The following is an 18,720-nucleotide window of genomic DNA, read 5'->3' as shown; positions in this document are numbered from 1 at the left end:
CTAGGAACAAGTGCAGTGTAGCTTCATTTCCTGGGCCGAGGAATCACAACAGCAGGAAGCCAAAGGCTTTGTCAGGCTTACCAGGATTCCCCACACAATTCTGGTTCCCAGGTTAGAGCTTGCGTAGTCCAAGAAATTGCTTTCAAATGCCTTTGGATATTGCAGTTTTTACCAGAATTTGTAAATTTTTTTTCTTATCTTTCCATAAGTTTTCATGAATTTTCTCCTTTTGCCCTAGAAAAATAGCATAGACTCAGATTTTTCATCTACAATATGAGGATGACACCTAACATAGACAGTTGTTGTGAAAATTGGAGAAAATATATGTAACACAACATATAGGGCCTGGCTCAAAACTAGTAGGTATTATTTATATTAGTGTTACTTCTATGCCTATTTTAAGAGGAAGTTGGGCACTACCAATATGACATTATATTAACCCAGAAATCCTATTTGTTCAATTTTATGGTCACTTTAAACTGGAGCAATTTAATTCTGAGAAAATTATGATGAATCTATAAATCTGATTTCAGGCATATATTTTAACCTGTTTCTGAGAAAATTCCTTTTTGAAAAAACTAGTATTTTTAATAAAAATATAAATAATTAAAAGTTCCATTAATAGGGGCTCCTAGCTGGCTAGTCGGTAGAGCATGCCACTCTTGAATGTGGGGTCATGTGCTCGCTTCGGCAGCACATATACTAAAATTGATTGTGGGGTCATGAGTTTGAGCCCCACATGAGGTATCGAGCTTATTTTAAAAAGATAAAAATAAAGGTGCATGTATGGCTCAGTCAGATAAGTATCTGACTTGATTTTGGCTCAGGTCGTGATCTCCGTCAGGGTCCTAAGATGGAGCCCCATATTAAGCTCTGGGCTCAGCAGAGTCTGCTTGTCCCTCTTCCTCCCCTCTGCTCTTCCCCTCACTAACCCCCTCACTACTTTCTCTCTCTGTCTCATAGATAACTAAATATATAAATGCATAAATAAACAAAATCTTTAAACAAATAAAAAAATAAAAGTCGCATTAATAAAATATATCAATATGTTTTCAGGTCTTATTGAGGCTGATTGAACTCTAACAAATTCAGAGTTTGTTGTCAGGGAATCAGATTTTTTTTAGAAACTACACTTTAAAGTTTTAGAAAACCAAAAATACCATTATTAAGACTATTTAAATTCCAGGCTTGCAAAGACAATGTGTAAATTCATGTCGAGGGAGAGGCATGACCTGCATTCAGTACTGGGCTCTCTCTCAGGGGCAAGAACACACAAATTTGATGTAGATCCTCTGACTCTAATGTCACTTACCAGCTGGGTGACCTCTATTAATTTAAGTTCTCTTTCCAAGGCTCCGTTTGTGTTGTTATAATTAACCTAAAACATTTAGTAGAGGATCTACATATTTTTAATGTTCAATAAATGTTTTATCTATTTATCCATCTATATATGCTTAATAGAGAAGCTAATTCCCGGGCTGGAGGCCTTGACCTATTAGTATTTATTTTGAACCTCAACAGGATCAGGTGGACCCCTATAGACTAACCTCAGATGCTGAGTCCTAGGAAGGGGTTAAAAACAGCAGGTACAATGGACTGCCGAAGCATCTGTACCCAGCGCAAATCAGCATATGTTCTTCTCCTTCTCTTTTTCATGAAAACGAGCTAACATATATTTCTGTGACAGGCTGCGGAATAAGGATGACATCTTCAAACATGCCTCTGCCAGCATCCTCCTCTACCGAAAGGATTGTCCAAGGGAGGGAAACCGCTCTGGAAGGGGAGTGGCCATGGCAGGTCAGCCTCCAGCTCAAAGGGGCAGGCCATCAGTGCGGAGCCAGCCTCATCAGTAACACCTGGCTGCTCACAGCAGCTCACTGCTTCCGCAAGTAAGTTGGCAGGGCTGTTGTCGCCTGTCACCTCCTTGCCCCGTTGTCGCCTGTCACCAACTCAGCACTTGGGAAGAGTCCAGCTCAGCAGTTTCCCGTCTACTCCATTCCGAATGGGTCCTGCTCTGTCCTCTGAAGGCGTGACGCTTGCTCTACACTCCTTCATGCGCGCCCCTCTCTCTTTTCTCAATATTTATGAAGTTTGGTTTGTATCACTCTCATGGTTCCTAGCACATATTTTCCTACATTGTCATGACACTGGTGTTATCTTTCCTACTATATCATAAATTATTTTAGTGTGAGGACTGACTGTTATACACATAACAAGGATAAGCTCTTCCACATGCTCAAGGAGAAAATTCAGCTGCTTCTGTTATCATTCTTTTCTGCTGAGTAACATATACAGTTGGATGTAGCCTTAAGTTTTGAGGTGTAGAGGGACTCTAACAGAGGGCTAGCCTCCCTCTGTCAACATCCACCGTCACTTTAAAAATAAGAAAAAAGAAAGGGTATCACTCTTGGAGCTCTTCCTTCAAGAACCCATGTATTGAAGACTGGTCCTATATGACCTGATAAGAGTGTGATGCTTGGGCTTTCACAGCTATAGTTTTTTGTTGTTGTTGTTTTGTTTTTTTGGTTTTTTTTTTTTAAGATTTTATTTATTTATTTGACAGAGATCACAAGTAAGCAGAGAGGCAGGCAGAGAGAGAGGAGGAAGCAGGCTCCCCACTGAGCAGAGAACCCGATGTGGGGCTCGATCCCAGGACCCTGAGATCATGACCTGAGCCAAAGGCAGAGGCTTTAACCCACTGAGCCACCCAGGCGCCCCTCACAGCTATAGTTTTTAAGACTCAGCTGTGTTAATTCATATGCATGGACCTACGCAGGCACCATGTTGCTCCAGGAGGTCAAGCACACATCATCTTTCCTCCCTGAGGTTTCTTTTAAACTCTCAAAAGACAAAAGCTCTGAGTAAAGCCCTGGCCAATGGCACTGTTCACATTCCCTTTCAGAGAAAACTATGCTTGGTAATATGAGGAGAGTCTTGACCATTCTTCCAAGCGTAACAGCCAAATTTTTCCAAGATGGCTACACCTTTCTTTATGTGTAGAGGTGTGATAAGAATGACCTAAGGAATGTAAGGTGATTGTCACTGTCTCACTAGAGAGGAAAAAAGAGACTCACTTTTATACATGTACAATCCTCAGAATAACTAGCATTATGCCTTAGGGGAACTTGAGTTCCACTAATTAAAGACTTTCTGATTTGGGGGGTTAACATAGTCCTCCACGCTTTGTACTTGTTTTGGAGAGTGACTTCCATTTTAGTTTATGACAGACATTTATTTATGTAAATTTAACATTAATAAACCCAGAATGTCAATTTAATAATAACTAGTGAGGAATATAAGATGCAGTCATTGAAGTACACATCTCAGCAGGTCCAGAGCAGCCTCTCTGTGACAACAGACCTAACAGGAACCAGCCACTGAGTGTGATAAAGTAGAGATAACTGGTGACCTTCATAAGAGAAATCAGTACTGTGGTATGATGGGGATGGGAATAAATTCAAGAGAGAATGGAAGAAAGACTGGGATACTGTGAGTTTAGAGATTTTTCAGGAGCATAATCCCAATAGTGGGGAGAAATACAGTCTCAGTCTCTTTTAAAGGATGCCCTTAGACATCACAAACCTGACCCTTTCATTTTTTGCAGAAATAAAGACCCAAGTCAATGGATTGCTACTTTTGGTACAACAATAACACCACCTGCAGTGCAGCGAAGCCTGGGAAAAATTATCGTTCATGAAAACTACCACAGAGAAACAAATGAAAATGACATTGCTTTGGCTCAGCTTACTACTCGAGTTGAGTTTTCAAATATAGTCCAGAGAGTTTGCCTTCCAGATTCATCTATAAAGTTGCCACCTAAAACAAGTGTTTTTGTCACAGGTTTCGGATCCATTGTAGATGATGGTGAGTAGCTCAACCTAATATACTTAGTGCAAATCTGTCCTGAGCTCTAACGATCTGTCCTAGGGAATCCATTTCAAACTCTTCATAAAAATAATGTTGATGTCTCCAGTGTATATGGCCCAGAGTAGAACTGGAATCTGGGGGTTAAAAAAGGAAAAGGAATCAGGTCTCTTTTGTTGAATTCACAATTAATTATAGCAGTGGTGAGAAAGGGCAGAAGCTAATATAGAAGAAAAGAACAGGCTGTTTTAGGTGCTACAAGAAGGGACAAAATACTATGGGCTACAGGGGAGTAAATGATTCTAAATTGTACATTTCCCAGATGTAGAAACTCCTAGTTAGCATACAGTTTCAGATCACGATCTTACTGATAGCTTTTTTAAAAAAAAAGATTGATTTATTTATTTATTTTAGGGAAAGAGAGTGTATGCACGCAGGTGGGAGGAGGGGCAGAAGCGGAGGGAGAGAAGGAAAAAGAGAGAGAGAGAATCTCAAGCAGATTCCACACTAAGCACAGAGGGCCACACAGGGTTCGATCTAACAACCCTGAGACCACGACTTGAGCTGAAACTGAGTCAGAAGCTTAACCAGCTGAGCCACCTAGGCACCCAGTGATAGCTTTTTTCTTTTTACTTTTCTTTTCTTTTTCTTTCCTTTCTTTTCTTTCCTTTTTTCTCCTTCTCTCTCTCTCTTTCTATCTTTTGTCTAAATGTTTCTTCATTTTAATGAGGATTTCTGATGATTAAAAATGTAAGTGTTTTGTGAATGTTTTGAGAATTTTCATTTGCATTAGTTAATTTAACATATATTTATTTTCATCTGTCTCAGCTCCTGGGTGGGTGAAAGAAACAAGTTTTATAAATGAAAGACCAGAACTGAAATTTTTTAGTTATTAGCTCATTCCACTCTAAAGAGAGAGATTAGCTGAATGTTTTAAAGTGGGAAATAAGAAATGTTTAAGGTTCTATCAAAGATCATCCTGAAGAAAGTAAGAGACAAATGCTAATATATCTTAATCTGGCTTTTTTTTTTCCTTTGCTTTTCTTTATTTTTAAATATTTTATTTATTTATTTATTTGAGAGAGAGAGAGAGCGCACAAGCTGGGGGTTGGCGAAGAGGAAGAAGGAGAAACAGACTCCGTGCTGAGCAGGGACCCAGATGCAGGGCTAGATCCCAGGATCCTGAGATCATGACCTAAGCTGAAGACAGACACTTAACCAACAAAGCCACCCAGGTGCCCCTGGCTTTTCTTTACTTGACAAAACTCTATTATACGTAAAATTTCCCAAATGTCCCATGCATGTCCAACTGGACTTTGTGAGATATTGCTAAAAGTCTCCTTTTATGTTCTCTGCCCTTATCACGTTTAGGACTGCTCACCAGCAGTTTTGTTCTGGAGTCCTAAGCTACTTCCTTCCTTCCCATAACCTTCAGGTTTGCTCTGTACTGGCATCAGATTGCTGGCATATCTTGGGCAGTGGTTGTTTCCCAAGCTTCAAGGCACCCCTAAATAATGCACATAGCACAGAATGGGGCAAATAACTCTGTGCAGCTCATGCACTGGTTTCTTTTTTACTATCTCAGAAAACAAATGTACTTCCCTTAGCCTTGATTTCCATATATAGAAAAGGGTGCCAGTTGGTCAAGATGAGTGGAATAAACCATCTCTTCACGGAAAAAAGTGTATACACACACTATTACATATAATTGTAGGGGTTCTAATAACTTGAAGATTCACAAATATGATGTAGTATTGGGGTATGTATGTTTATAGTTCCTTGCATTTAGGCATTTATCATACAAAACAGAAATTAGGCAATAAGTAATTATAATTAATATTTATATTCTTTTGTTTTTGTGTTTTTGTTCCTAGGAATATACAACATATGTGTTTTCCATGTTTTAGATACAGTTATATTCAAAGAATACATGTTTTGTTTGTATGTGTATGTTTGCTTGTGTAATAGGACCCACACAAAATAAACTTCGGCAAGCCAGGGTGGAAACCATAAGCACTGATGTGTGTAATAGGAAGGATGTATATGATGGCTTGATCACTTCGGGAATGCTGTGTGCTGGATTCATGGAAGGAAAAGTAGATGCATGTAAAGTAAGTCCAAAGTCAAGGTCAAAACTGGGAAAAGAAAATTTCCATTAGCTATTTCTAAATTTGGCATGTATTTCCCCTAGGTGAGGAAAAAAAGTCACTTATTTCACTAAGAGTTAGTTTATTTAATAATCATAATATTAAAAATTCTTGTATTGAGTGTTTATGTAGGCCAAGCCAAGTGCTAAGCACATTATATATATTATTTCATTTACTATAGTGAAATTGAAGAGGTACTGTTATGCCTATTTTATAAATTAGGAGATTAAGGTCTATTGCTCCCTGTTTCTGATTCAAACAATTACTCTTCTGTTCTGTTATTTTTTTTAAAAAAAGAAATTGGAAACAGAAGACCGAGAAACCTGTCCTCTGAAGACCACTTTATTCAGCTTTGGCATCATCTCTCTTGCATCTTGTTTTCATCCCCTGGCCTCTCAGTCTCTCTCTTTGTCCCTACCACTCTTCAATGACCTTGACACCTGAAGCGCGTCCTGTCCATCCCCAGACTGCAGTACTAACACAGACCCGTAGAAATGCTGGACTCTCAGTCACTAGACCTCCTAACCCCCATTGATCTTCACTTCTTCTCAGTCACTTTCTAGGGTCAGATCTTGAGTCTTGTCACCAAAATTGTTGCATCTCCAAAAATACTAATTCCCCCAAATCTTCCTATTTAACAATTATCTTCAATCCTTCCTGCTTGCATTTCAAACTATTCCTGCTCCCTAGGCCGCACTCTCTGTTACACCCCAACCTTCTAGTCTTCATACCATCCAATATACAATATATTTTATTTAGATGGTTGATTGTTTCTCCTGCTAAACTATAATATAAACTCCACAAAGGCACAGATTTTGAGGGGGTGTCTGTTTGATTTACTACTGTATTACCAAGAGCTAACACAGTGCCTAGCACAAAAATTTGTTGGCTGAATAAAATATCACTTATCTTCAACTTCATAAGGACCTACAGACCATTGCTTCTCTGCCTGATCATGTTCCATTAATCCTTTCTTCCACTGTCAATTTGTCCAACTTAGATTTCACTATTAATCATTTTCTGAACACTTCTGCTAATATTTCAAGTTCTCTTGGTGATCTCTCTTTTCAGTGTTTCTGTCTGACAAAGTCCCAAAGCTGGAAGAACTTAATTATCTAATCTCTCTTTCTCTCTGCCTATGAAGTCAAATGCTCCTGGAAAAAATACAACAGAACACACTGGTTCTACTATAGTAGGTTCTAGACAATAAAAGTGACAATCCTACTATTTTTGTTTGTTTTTTTCAAATCTGCCTCTCTCTGAATGTTCCCAACATTTTCCATTTTCCCTAATTTCTGTGGGTTCTTTTTACCTTTTTTGTTCTCAACTGATGATTTTGTTTTCCAGTTTTCAAAGAAAAAAGTAAGTCATAAGCAGAGAATTTCCTCATCTTCCTAGCACCAAGCAGGCAGACCTACCTTCATTTGAACCCATTTCATCTACCTTCAGCTTAGGTCACAAGAGAAAAGTAACCTATTTTCTAAGGCTGATACCTTCTCTGCTCAGGTTCTTCTTGGCCTTTTGGGGAAGTTTACATTAACATTATTTTCTCTCTTTTCATAGTCAACATTTCTCTTGTAGCTAGATCCTTTTCTATTCATCTCTCTTAAGTTAGGTGGGGAAAAAAAAAAAAAACAACTTTTTCTTGACCCATAATGCCTCCAATCAGCACCACATCATATCTCTTTACTATGAAATATTGGGGGAAATGTCCATACCCATTATCTCAATTTTCTCACCTCCCTTTAAACCATCCCAATATGGCTTCTGCCCTATCAGTTCATCAAAATAGCTCTTCCTGAGGTCTCCACTGACCCCCCATGACCTCCAATAAATGTATTTTTTCCATTTCATTTTATTTTATTTCTTTTCAGTATTCCAAAATTCATTGTTTATGCACCACACTCAGTGCTCCATGCAATATGTGCCCTCCTTAATACCCACCACCAGGCTCACCCAACCCCCACCCCCCACCCCTTCAAAAGCCTCAGTTTGTTTCTCAGAGTCCACAGTCTCTCATGCTTTGTCTCTCCCTCCGATTTCCCCCAACTCACTTTTCCTCTCCATCTCCCCATGTTCCCTATGTTATTACTTACGCTCTACAAGTAAGTAAAACCATACAATACTTGGCTCTTTTTGCTTGACTTATTTCACTCAGCCTAATCTCTTCCATTCCCATTCATGTTGATATAAAAGTTGGGTATTCATCCTTTCTGATGGAGGCATAATACTCCATTGTATATATGGACCATATCTTCTTTATCCTTTCATCCATTGAAGGTCATCTTGGTTCTTTCCACAGTTTGGCGACTGTGGCCATTGCTGCTATGAAATTGGGGTACAGGCGGCCCTTCTTTTCATTACGTCTGTATCTTTGGGGTAAATACCCAATAGTGCAATTGCAGGGTCATAGGATAGCTCTATTTTTAATTCCTTAAGGAATCTCCACACTATTTTCCAAAGTGGCTGTACCAACTTGCATTCCCACCAACAGTGGAAGAGGGTTCCCCTTTCTCCGCACCCTCTCCAGTACTTGTTGTTTACTGTCTTGTTAATTTTTTCCTATTCTTTTTTTTTCCCCCCACCTCTTAGCACCATTTAATAATGATTACCTCTCCCTCTTTCTTGTCTTCCTTGGCTTGTAATGATTTTCATTTTGAATCTCTGCTTTTTCTCTTTCCTTTCCTTTCAAGTTCATTCTCTTAAACCTAGCAATTAAATTTTGATCTATTCTGTCCCTGCTCCTCTTTTTATGCTATACTTTCTCTCTAATTTTCTTCCTTCGCTTCAAATGCCATCCTTTGACAGATGATTCACAAATTTATACTTTTAGTCCCAACCTCCCCTTTGATCTCCAGACTTACATATTCAACTCCTACTTGGCAACTCCCCTTGGATATTTCAAAGGTATCTCAAATTCAGAATGGTACACCTGATTTTGCTTTTCTGCCTCCCCACCTGATTTTCTTTCTTTGTCTCTAGGAACAACATCTCCTTTAACTCTGTTCAGCCCCAGAGAGCACTCTAGCTTTCTTTCCCTACCCCTTACCCAATTGATTACCTAATCCCAAGGATTTTACCTCCTTAAATATCTCTGTCATCTCTTGCTTCCCTTTCCCTACTTTTTCCTTACTGCTCCCTTAAAGGAATTAGACATCTAGCTAATTTCCTTATATTCATGCTTATGCTCCTTGACTGCATTAGTCAAATGAAAGTCAGGATGATTTCTAATAAGGTGTTAATCTGATCATGTCAAAATCCTTAAAACACTTCAGTGACTTACTTTCTTTCTTAAGATAGAAAATATAACTTTTAAGAAAGATCCACAGGGTTCCTCAAGACCTAGTCTCCTGAGTTCTCCGGCTTCATCACACACCACTTGCCCCTTTGCTGTCTTCTCTTCAGTCCCCCTTTTTATTCCCCAGACTTTTGCATATACCAGGCTCCTCCATACTACAGAGCATTTGTAGTGTTGTTTGCTCTGCCTAGAACATGTTGTATCACCACCTTCCTTTTCATGGTTAACTCATTTAGATATCAACTCAATTACATCTCATCAAGAAAAACTTTCTTGACCTCCCTGACGAGTCACATACCCCTGTGTATATTTCCTTAGCATTTATCATAGCTGTCACTTTGCATTTATTTATGGGCTTGTTTAATGTTTTTATAACCTAAACTTCAAGTTTATGAATATAGGGACCATTCACTTTCAGTCATCATTGAATCCTGAATGCCCTTCAAAATGCCTGGGACACATAATTGGAACTCAATAGATAGTTGATAAAAGAACAAATGAATGAGATAGAAGGGGCACAGAGAAGTTAAGTATCTTATCCTAAGTCACTTAGTCCATAATAAATAGAGCTAGTCCTGAAACTTGATGGTTCAACTACTAAGACCACTCTTTCAACCTCTACATATGTATCTGTTTATTTACATAATTGTCCTTGTTCCAAACAGATTTAAAGGGGCTTATATAAAATTAAGCAAGCAAGCATAAATTAGAATTAGGGGCATGAAAGGAGACCAAGAATCAATCTATAATATAGAGTCTACCTGTCAATATTCAGAGATCATCAAAACTTTCCACCTATTCTTGCAAATGTTAACTTGATATTTAATATTTTATATACGTACTTACTAAACCATGCATGAAGTGTCTAATCAAACTAACAAAAAAAAATCTAAGAATGTTAAACTAGAAGTAATGTAAAAATTCCATGTGAATGAGGTTTAGCCTTTCTGGGAAACAATGCACTTTAATGTTTAGGACAAAATTGCATCTCAATTCTGAGAAACATTATATAACCTATCTCTAATCTGGAAACCTATACCATGTACTAATATCCTTTTTTTTCTCCCTGTGGAAGAGAGAGGATTGTAATGACCTTCCTCCTAAATTAATTAGAGTTAATAATTTTAAATATATTTTTGTTTTTTTTTTTTCAAGGGTGATTCTGGTGGACCACTGGTTTATGATAATCATGACATCTGGTACTTAGTTGGTATAGTAAGTTGGGGACAATCATGTGCTCTTCCCAAAAAACCTGGGGTTTACACCAGAGTGACTCAGTATCGAGAATGGATTGCCTCCAAGACTGGTATCTAGTGTGAACTGTCCATGAACTTTATCCATGGCCCATGAAGCTGAAACGCCTGCATATTGTATATTATTTATAATCATGTGGTTTGGATCAGTGGTTTTTCTGGATGTCAAGAAATCCTCTAAGACCAATCTAGTATCACAAGGTGGTCTTTGCATACAAGTGACTGAACTCTTTCTCTGCCCTGAGGGAGGAAGACCACAGCAAACGGCAATAACACCAACTTCTCACTCACAAGAGAAACTGTGATACTTATTAATAAGATCAGTATTTACAAATGGTTTCCCCCAATGGAAGACAAAGAACATCACTTTTCACAGGATATGAGGAGCTGCTGGGGCTGCCAAAAATCTACTGTACCTGGAGCACCTGTAACTCTTGTTGCAAAATATCACTCCCTGAGAATTCAGAGTTTCAACATTCTGGGACTGATAGCTGGACATTCAATGGCTAGAATGGAGAAAGACGGATTTGCAATGTAACTTGAACTCCAGCCTGGGTTTGTGAATAATAATACAAAGGATTATCATTAACAAGAAGAGTTGCCACTTAAAACATATTTGAGTATATCTGAACTTACTGTTAATATTGTTATATATGCAAAAACTAGCTTCAGGAAGCATGTTGTATTGTTAAGAAACATTTCTGATTTATTCTTTAATAGCATCTTGCCATTCATACATCAATTGAAGTTAGACCAGAAAGAAAGAAAAAGAAGAAACTTGGGAGCATTCTTCCACGTGTATGAGAAAGATAAAAAGACGGGACATAGGCTAGCAGAGTTGCTTTCAAAAGATTAACAGCAGGAAAAACACTCCTCAGATTTTTGGTGGAATGAGCTATCCAATTATTTATTTAGAAATATCTACATCAGCAGATGGTAATTGGTACCTCTGTAGGTCTTTAGCTCTCTGACAGGTCAGATATCTATCATGTCAGGAGAATTGATTTATATAAGCACTTAGGACAGTACCTCATATATATTAAGGACAGCATGGATGTTTCCTGTATATGGAAGAAAGGAAAGCCTCTGTGAGCTTTAATATAAATTAATTTAATTTGTCAAATGAGTGAATGACGTTGAGGCTTAAATATAGCTCAGAGTCTAGTGGTAGAGAGCACAGGCTTTGGAACCAGGCTGCCCAAACTTAAATATTGGCTCTGCCCCATATGAACTGTGTGTCCTTGCACAGGTGTCTTTTTTTTTTTTTAAGATTTTATTTATTTATTTGACAGAGAGAGAGAGAGATCACAGGTAGGTAGAGAGGTAGGCAGAGAGAAAGGGGGAAGTATGCTCCCTGCTGAGCACAGAGCCCAGATGTGGGGCTCGATCCCAGGACACTGAGACCATGACTTGAGGCAAAGGCAGAGACTTAACCCACTGAGCCACCCAGGAGCCCCCTTGCACAGGTTTCTTAACAACTCTGTGCATTAGCACTCTCATCTCTAAAATAGGAATTAAAATAGCACCTACCTCATATGGTTGTTATGAGGATTGAATGCATTCATGAAAGTAAAGCACTTTGAAGTGTCTGCACACAGTATCTCAATATGGACTAGCTATTATGAATTATTATTAATGTACCTTCGACTCCATAAAACAATATACTTTTTAAAAACTGTCCCTTCCTTAGAATCATGTAGTTTCAGAATGCTTAAATTACACTGTTAAAAAAAAACCCTTAAATGATCTACTAGATTTTCAGAATCATTTTTGATATCTCAGTATACTTGGGACTGTGAGTTGCAGCTGCGTGGTCATCTGTCACTAGGGCTGTGACTAGAGACATGTAACAGTATTCATCTTCAGGGTGCAGATGTGAGATCTCAAGTGCTAGATTTGTTCCGATTTATCAGAGAAAAATCTAACCTTTCTGTTTTTTTAATGACAAAGTTTTGTTAATTTCTATGTATGTGAATTTAGCAGCAATATATGCAAATAAGATAAATACAACCTTAAAAATTTCCTAGTTGTTATTTATGCCTTAATATTAAGATATAATAAAAAATGTCATCCATGTACACTTTCCTTTTAAAAAGAAAATGTCACCAAATTTCTGAATTGATGACTACTATTAACTAAATATCAATAGAAAAATCAGAAAAAAAACAAATGTTTACACTTCCTTTTATATGCAGAAAAATATCCAAAGCATTCTGGACAATATTTAGCAAATTTAAGATGTGTCTGATTGAAGACAGATCTTTTTATATAAAAGGTAAGTAAATACAGTCTTTGGTAGAAGCAGAAAAAAAAATCTGTCTACAAAATAAATTTCTGCCATGTAAGTTCTATAACAGTGAATATGTGCTTTTGTGTAACTATATTTACATTTCATAAGGCTGATAGCTTTTTTGCTAAGTACCTGTGAAACTATACACTGATTTAAATAATTCAATGCTCAATTCAATTCAATAACATTTAAACATAAATAAAAACAGAAGGCCATAAGTAATCTGAAAAATGAAAAAGTAGATTTATTTTTGGAAAAGTACATTTTTAAAACATGATTTATATGTCCTATTTTTCGTTTGATATCTGACATGTTGAGTGATGTTATCTATGTTTTGGTTCTGCCCCATATGAACTGCGTGTCCTTGCACAAGTTTCTTTTACCTCATGTTTTCCACCTACCAAATGGGACATTAAATGATCTACCTCATGGCATTGTTGTGAGGCTTTCCAGTTGAATAATAAATTGAAAAGTCAAAGAATGTTTAAAGCCCGCTAAAAAATGCTAAGTGTATCATTGTAAACTGTTACCAGTACAGATGATGGTGCATATATATTTAGACTGTAAAAAGGGCCTTTTTTTTAATGGTGTTGAAGTTTTTATTTATCAATAGCATTGCCTTGTGAATTTTGCAAAAATATTGTGCATAAAAAAAAACAAACTTGGTTTTGCTTCCTGTGTTGTAAATGTTACAGTAATACATATTTAAAACAAACAAACAAACACAAAAACTACAATTTGTTTGATGCATTGCTTTAAAAGACAGGTCAAATTCATTAAGCGGACAGTAAACATAATACAGCACATAATCCCTGTAGAATCCTGATGGAATTGGGGTGCCATGAGAACTAAAGCATTAGTTTTTAATGATAGAGCAAGATTTGGTCCAAGACTGGACCAAAATTTTTGCAGTTTAAGAATTCTCAGTGAAATTCATAATTCAACAAGAACAAAAATACCTTAATGGGAATCTACCCTTTTCAACTGAATATATATGTCACTTTGTTAATATGTTTGTTTGAAAGAGAGGGGACATGTCTAAGGCATCCCCTCATGAAGTCATGAAAATGAAATAGGCCTTGGCTAGTCTCATCTTCACCCCACTACTCTCATCTGAGTTACAGAGATGTCACTAGCCAGGAACAATGCAGTTCTAGAAGTCAGTGGGATTAGATTGTTGCCAATCCATTGTTTCTCCTTCCAAAAGAAAGAAAGAAACAAAGAAAGAAAGAAAGAAAGAAAGAAAGAAAGAAAGAAAGAAAGAAAGAAAGAAAGAAAGAAAGAAAAGGAAAGAAAAGGAAAGAAAAAAAAGAAAAGGTGAGATAACTCAAATTCACATGCTTTCCAACAAAGTATCACTGGACCAAAACAGTTTTATAATTACGACAAACACCACCACTTAAAAGTATATCCAACTACACTCAGGGATCATTTTAATGAGGCAAAGCTGTAGAACTAGTTAAATTGCAGTAATTTAAAACCTAAATATGGCATAAACTAAAAATCTATACTATTTTTAAATGAGGACCAACAAAAGATTTTGAATTCTACTAATATAGCAAATGTCTGTTTTTCTCTTTGGTCTTTTTACTGCCACACTAGAAATTTTATTTTATAAGCAGAAAAAACATAAAGCCCATTAAAATGCAGCAAATTAAAATTTTTGATTAAGCTGTTTTTGTAAATACAATAAACATCCTTTTACAGGTTTCAATATTTTCCTTGCCTTAAAGTTTTAACTATAGTCAATAAGAGATGAGAGCAATGCAATCACATCATACAATTAAAAAAATAAAATTTTGCTTCCTACTGCTTTCAATTTGTGAAATGGAACATTCATTTATCTACCTCATGATATTTATGAAACTTTCCTGTGAACAATAACAGCCAAAAGTCAGAGAATGTTTAAAATCTGTTTGAAAAGCGCAAAGCATATTACTAGATACTGATATCAGCACAGTTGATGTCAAACTTCCCCTAAGATAGTCATGAAGTTTTTATGCAATGTTACCATTTTCATTTATCAATACTGTTGCTTTGTATATTTTGCAAATACTATTGTTTTGTTGAAATTATGTATATCATTTGCTTGAAAAGAAATAATATATAATACAACTCCTCTGTATGAGTATTAATATTATTTTACTGCAAAAAGAAAAATAGGCAAATGAAATTCTTTTTTATTTGATGGTTTTAAGAATGATTACAATCCAGGGGCACCTGCATGCCTTATGATTTCAGTTCAGGTCATGATCTCAGGGTGATGAGATCAAGTCCCCCCTCAGCGTAGTCTGCGTACCCTCTCTCTCCTTCTCTGTCTCAAATAAATAAATAAATAAATAAAATCTTAAAAAAAATAAGAATGATTATAATCCAAAGCATATTTTACTATAATATATTGGAGAACTCTATAATCAATCTACTGGGAACATTTTTTTTTCTACTGGAAACATTTTAAAAGTTATTATGTAGTTGACTATGGAAAATATCAAAATGAGTCCAAGGTGAGCATTTAACAAAGTATATTTTAAGTACTCTACTTTGTAATATTTTAGTCTATATTCTGGATTATTTAAAAAAAAAATTTAAGTAACAAAGCTATGCAATAAAGAGAATCCTAATCAGTTGTCATAGATTCCCTGTGAAGTTCTATTTTTATGCATTTCGTTTCATTGACAGAATCCATCTCCCACATTTTATTTAAAAGTATAGTTTCACAGATAAGATCATTCTGTCAGATTTTCTTCTCTTTCCACCCCCAAAACCTAGGTATTCTCTGTAAATGATGTTCAGTTGCCCGCTTTTCAAATATTTTCAGAAAGAGAAATTTCATAAGTGTATGGGACTTCCTTCTTAATAGTTTTAATCACCACCTTTCATCATCTGTATTGTTGACCAAGAAGAGGTTGTAAAGCAGCCACAAGTGTTTCTTTGGGGTCTTAGGGAAATGCAATCCAGGAGACACAGTGGACAGAAATGAAGTGTGCTCCAGCTTGCCATGAGGGGAGTGCAGTTACAATGACAAAAACCACAAGGTTACATAAATCGTTTTGAAGGAATTACGTTGACAGAGTTAAACAATCTAACACATTTATTTACTATTTAGCTAACAGATGTTAGATTATCTCTGTTTTAGTCCAAAATAAAAGAATATGATCCAGAAGGTGGGCCAGGTGCAGCTGACAAGTAAAAAATCCGTGGTGTTCCAAAAATGAAAAGAGGAAGCATGCCTAGGCCTGCTTTCTCAGTGTCTTCCAGACCCTATTTTGAATGACTCTATTAGCAATGCTTACTTCACTTTTGAAATCTCTCACAGTATTCAAAACAAGCACTTTTTGCTAAATCTCAAACATGTATTTTCCTGTTTAGATCTACGTGGAGATAACTGAATTCTTGGGATAAGTGTTCAGTCCACTAGTGTTTTCCCTACAAGTGATAATCTTTAGGGAAAGAGAATTGGGAAGCCGAATGAACAGGCAAGAAGAGAGATAAATAGAACCTGAAAGTAAAAAAACAAACCTTTGGAAAGACAAATATTAAGCACCAGCAACTTGACAGAAATTTTAGGGAAAAGGAAATAGTTGGTCTACTGAACAGAAGTAGTTTTTAAAGTAAAGAAATGGATGATTTATATATCCTCTTAAAAAAATACTACAGGAACATTATAACATACTTTTTGAGAGAGAGAGGGCATATGATGGTATCAGCTTAACTATTTCTACTTTTTTAATATTCCAATATTTGTGTATATTCTTACATATATCTTAAAAAGTTGACATACAGTATATATAAAATTATATGTTTTTTCATCTGAGATTACATATTTTTCAGTGACTATGTGGTTTGGTATAATCATTTTTTTAATGGCTACCTTTGAGTTGCTACATCAGATAGCTACACTCCAAAGACCTTGACCAGAATGACAGGTTATTGTGCTGCCAACTAACTTTTACACCAGGGCCCTAAACTATAAACCAAGGCATCCTCCATGAACCCTCTAACACTGCACTAAATGAAGGGCACTGTCGTCACCAGTACTTTCACATTGGCTTCTCTCCCATTATGCCTGGGGTTTCTTTTCCTTTTCGTCATATTGCTCTGTCTTCCCTCCTGGTTTAACATCTCTCTACTACTGACTACGTGTAACTTAAAGCTTCCAAATAATTGTGTAATCTTCCAAAAATTACTGCTACACATTAATATAAAAACATATAGTATTTTTAGTATATAAGCTCACGCCTCTAGCTATACCACAGATTGCCCCCCCTAATTACCTCCAACTTCTTGATCATTCCCTACATTTATTGAGGTAGTAGGTACCTGTTCAAAATAGACCCCTCTCTCGAACTCCTGTCTTCATTGTGGTCAATATCGACATTCTGGCCTCAATTCTTTGAAATCATAAATCCAAATGACTCTAATTTCTATTCCACTTCCATCATCTCCTCCTTGGATTTTTGGAAAAACTTCAAAATGATCTTCCTTCTTCAATTTTGATGTCCTATAGTCCACTCTCCTGCACTTCTATTTCAAATACCTCTAATTTCTCCATCTACTACAGCAGAGATACTTAATATAGAGCCCAAAACCTGGACAGTTAAGATCCAGCGTGTTCAGGGTTATATGGCCGCAGACCCAAAACTTGGATAGAAACAACTGTCTTAACTTTATTTTCACTTACTTTTAACAGAAATTTACTGTTTCTTTCTTTTATAAAATAGGCAAAAAAAAAAAACACCCCAAACTAAAAATAAAAATAGTAACGTGAGCTACAGTGACTTTGTCACCAAGAGATTGTAGATAATCTTTATTTCATTTAATAGTTATTACATATATATCAAAAAATGTTTATGCTCATCACAACTTTGAAATTATGTTATTCAACATTGCTATATCTTGTGATTTAATATGTTAATAGAAAAACATTTATTACTCTATCATAAATTTAAAAATTTTTCAATAGCAATATTGCTATATATTGGTTTCTCTATAATTCTGTGTATTCTATTTTATGTATCTAAAAAATATTATTGTGAGAAGGGATCCACAGTCTTCACCCCCCAGTCAAAAAAAGAGATAGCATAAAAAGAAATTAAGAGCCTTCCACCTATGGTGTAAAAACAAAATCCATTTTTTTTTTTTTTTTTTGGTGTTGAAAAATGTCATGATTACCCTTTTCCTGTTTTCCATTTTAATCCCTCATCTTGGTTTCTTCCCTTTAGTTTTCAAAAGGTACTTCTAGGGCTTTAAATGCACTGTGATGTTATACATAACAAATATACAAATACAAATAAATCCTTTTGCATAGAAGCTTTTCCCTCCTTATCATTTTAGCAAGTTTTCTTTCTGAAACTGTTGTAACCACTTACCGTAATCAGTTGGTGAAGCCCTTCAACATGGCAGTTGGCACAAATATATTTTCATTTTCTTATCTTAGAGCTAGAGTCCCCTTTAGAGCACCAAAAGTGAACTATTAGGCCAGATGCAGTGGTTCATGTACTATTGCACCTTGACTAAGAAGTCAAGGGCTATCAAATGCTTTACGGAAACCTCTGATCCTGTTTCACACTTGCCTTTCAAGATGAACAGCGGGGCCTGAAGACGAGACTTGTAGTGACTCAACAAAAAGTGACACCCCTTGAAAGACAAATTCAAGTTTTCAAGGGTGTTGCTTAGGTTTTGAATGCAATATTGTTTCTCATTTATTTTCATTAGCAAGAACCAGGAAATTTTTACTTCCTGCAACAAAGACTTATCAAGTGATTCTTCACTTCAAACCGATTGGTTAAAATTTACCCATCCCAACTTGTTAAACTAGTTTATTCTAAATCCTTAAGCATTCTTTCTTTAGTCACCTTACAAATCTGA

General features: G+C 36.3%; 1 protein-coding gene across 1 annotated transcript in view; it reads left to right on the top strand.

Moving 5' to 3' along the window:
• Positions 1 to 11,843, top strand: part of TMPRSS11F (transmembrane serine protease 11F) — a 90,364-nt gene extending 78,521 nt beyond the window's left edge. Inside the window, exons 8-11 of the mRNA XM_032334468.1 lie at positions 1,688 to 1,889; positions 3,605 to 3,864; positions 5,833 to 5,975; positions 10,465 to 11,843. Of these exons, the coding sequence (XP_032190359.1) occupies positions 1,688 to 1,889; positions 3,605 to 3,864; positions 5,833 to 5,975; positions 10,465 to 10,623 (764 nt within the window). The 3' untranslated portion in view covers positions 10,624 to 11,843. The remainder of the gene's footprint in view (positions 1 to 1,687; positions 1,890 to 3,604; positions 3,865 to 5,832; positions 5,976 to 10,464) is intronic.
• The last annotated feature ends 6,877 nt before the right edge of the window (positions 11,844 to 18,720 follow it).

Source organism: Mustela erminea, chromosome 2, assembly GCF_009829155.1.
Source record: "Mustela erminea isolate mMusErm1 chromosome 2, mMusErm1.Pri, whole genome shotgun sequence".
In the NCBI taxonomy this organism is placed as follows: Eukaryota; Metazoa; Chordata; class Mammalia; order Carnivora; family Mustelidae; genus Mustela; species Mustela erminea.
The sequence above is the reverse complement of the archived record's forward strand: the minus strand, read 5'-3'. Positions and strand labels throughout refer to the sequence as shown.